This window comes from Plasmodium coatneyi, chromosome 11, assembly GCF_001680005.1.
Source record: "Plasmodium coatneyi strain Hackeri chromosome 11, complete sequence".
NCBI classification, from domain to species: Eukaryota; Apicomplexa; class Aconoidasida; order Haemosporida; family Plasmodiidae; genus Plasmodium; species Plasmodium coatneyi.
This window is the reverse complement of record NC_033566.1, coordinates 91,219-93,075: the sequence shown is the minus strand read 5'-3', so window position 1 is coordinate 93,075 and position 1,857 is coordinate 91,219. Positions and strand designations below refer to the sequence as shown.

The 1,857-nt window shown below is 32.3% G+C and overlaps 1 protein-coding gene across 1 annotated transcript; it reads left to right on the top strand.

The window, feature by feature from the left end:
* Positions 1 to 267: 267 nt before the first annotated feature.
* On the top strand, positions 268 to 1,551 carry PCOAH_00031830 (Uncharacterized protein; the record flags this gene model as incomplete). The annotated part of the gene is made up of 2 exons (XM_020059983.1): positions 268 to 303; positions 496 to 1,551. The coding sequence occupies 2 exons, from the start codon at positions 268 to 270 to the stop codon at positions 1,549 to 1,551; spliced, it is 1,092 nt and encodes a 363-aa protein (XP_019915960.1).
* Positions 1,552 to 1,857: the final 306 nt, after the last annotated feature.

Genomic DNA, 1,857 nt, shown 5'->3' with positions numbered 1-1,857 from the left:
TTTTACTGCATTCCTTTATTCTTCTTTAAAATTGTACCATACATTCTTTAAATTTACTATTGATAAGTTATTTTATATATATATAAGATTCCCAAGAAAAACATGGCACATACAGAAAGAAGGACGTGCGCTGCTCCTCGAGGAATTATGCAATCTCAAACTGGTAAGGAACGCCAAAGTGGAAGTACAGGTGTAGTGTATACTGAGGAACATAGAACCGGCGGAACGAAGGCGCAAAGGTCCTTTCATTCTTTCAAGAGAACCGTTATGCTGCTCCCTGGGGCCGTTTTCATTCTTTTAAATGTGAGTTCAAAATGAAATGAGGGAGATGTATAATAATTATAGATGGCACACAGAGGTGCGGAAGCTTTAAATGTTTTATACACTCTTCGCGTACATAATGCCCCTTTAATTCCTTTCCTTTCATCCTATCATTATTTTTATTTATCATTAACCTTTTTTTTTCTTTTTTTTTTTCCTTTTCTTCCATTATAGTATCAAGAGGATTTCAAAAGACACGATGTGAATGGTCAATTACAACTGCATAACAGTGTTGGTAGAAATTTAGCAAGTACAGAATCAGCACTTCCATCACAAAATAAGTCTGAATTAGGAAGGAATAAGAAATGTTGCGTAGGAAAAGGAGTTAAAAAACCAACTGACGAACAAGTCCAAGAGAAAAAAGATCATGTCGGAAGTGTTCATATGCATGATAAAACTTATTTGGAAACATTTCAGGAATTATATGATGAGATGGATAATGATGATAAGGAAGAACGAAAAAAAAAAAAAGAAAAAGAAAAGAATGAAAAGCACGAAAAGTTAAATAAGTGGGACAAGAAAAAATTTCAACCGGCAGGATATGATGAAAATGAATATTTAGAAGAAGTACCGAAAAGTAACACAAGATCGTCAAGATATGATGAGGAAGAATATATAGATGCTACAGGTGAATTGGACAAATTATTATTTGGGGAACTGGTATTATTAGAAAAATACAAAACCCATAGAGTTAGTATTTTCCACTATGAAATGCTTGATTTTGATGAAAGATTGAGCGATTCTGAAATAAATAATAAATTAGAAGAAATGGAAGAATTACCTAAAAAATGCGAATTAGCCTCTCTCTACTGGCAATCATACATAAATGAAATACATAAATATGCTGATGTTATTAAACGTCTTTTTAAAAAATTCCTAGAATTAAAAAAAAAACAAACTACTGAAACTGTTAAAAAATATAACAAGAAATGGGAAAAATGTGGAGAGATAATTGGTTATAACTTTAAAAAACAGCGCGATCATGTTAATGATGTATTTAGTACCTTCACCGAAAAGGAAAATTTTAACAGAGAAGAGTTCAAGGAAATTTTAAATGACATTAGGGACTCATGGGAAAAAGTCACCCTTAAAGTAACGGATGAATGTATAGCCCTTTTGGAAGAACCAATTTTCGTAGAAGCTGAATGCATCCCGTTTAGCTCTTGGGATAGAATCCTTTGTCTTAGAAATTATAAATTATTCCTACCATCCAAGCTCCTAAGGGTTTGATTTAACCGAAAAAAATTCAAATTCCACGGTTTTTTCATTTAAACAAACATGAAAAAATATAATGTGTATTGAATCGTAAGAACAGAGATGGTATAGCACGTTGGGGGCAGAAGTTAATTTTTACTTTCCTGAAAAATTCCTAATAATTTAAAAGTTCAGAAAGAAAGGTGTTGCCTTAGTATGAATACGATGCTATATTATACATAATTTGCGCAAAAATGATGCATAAAATGTATGTACAAATTTAATTATGTGTAAGATGCTTCCTGTTGAAGGGCATTCCATGTGTGCACGCATTCATCCCAC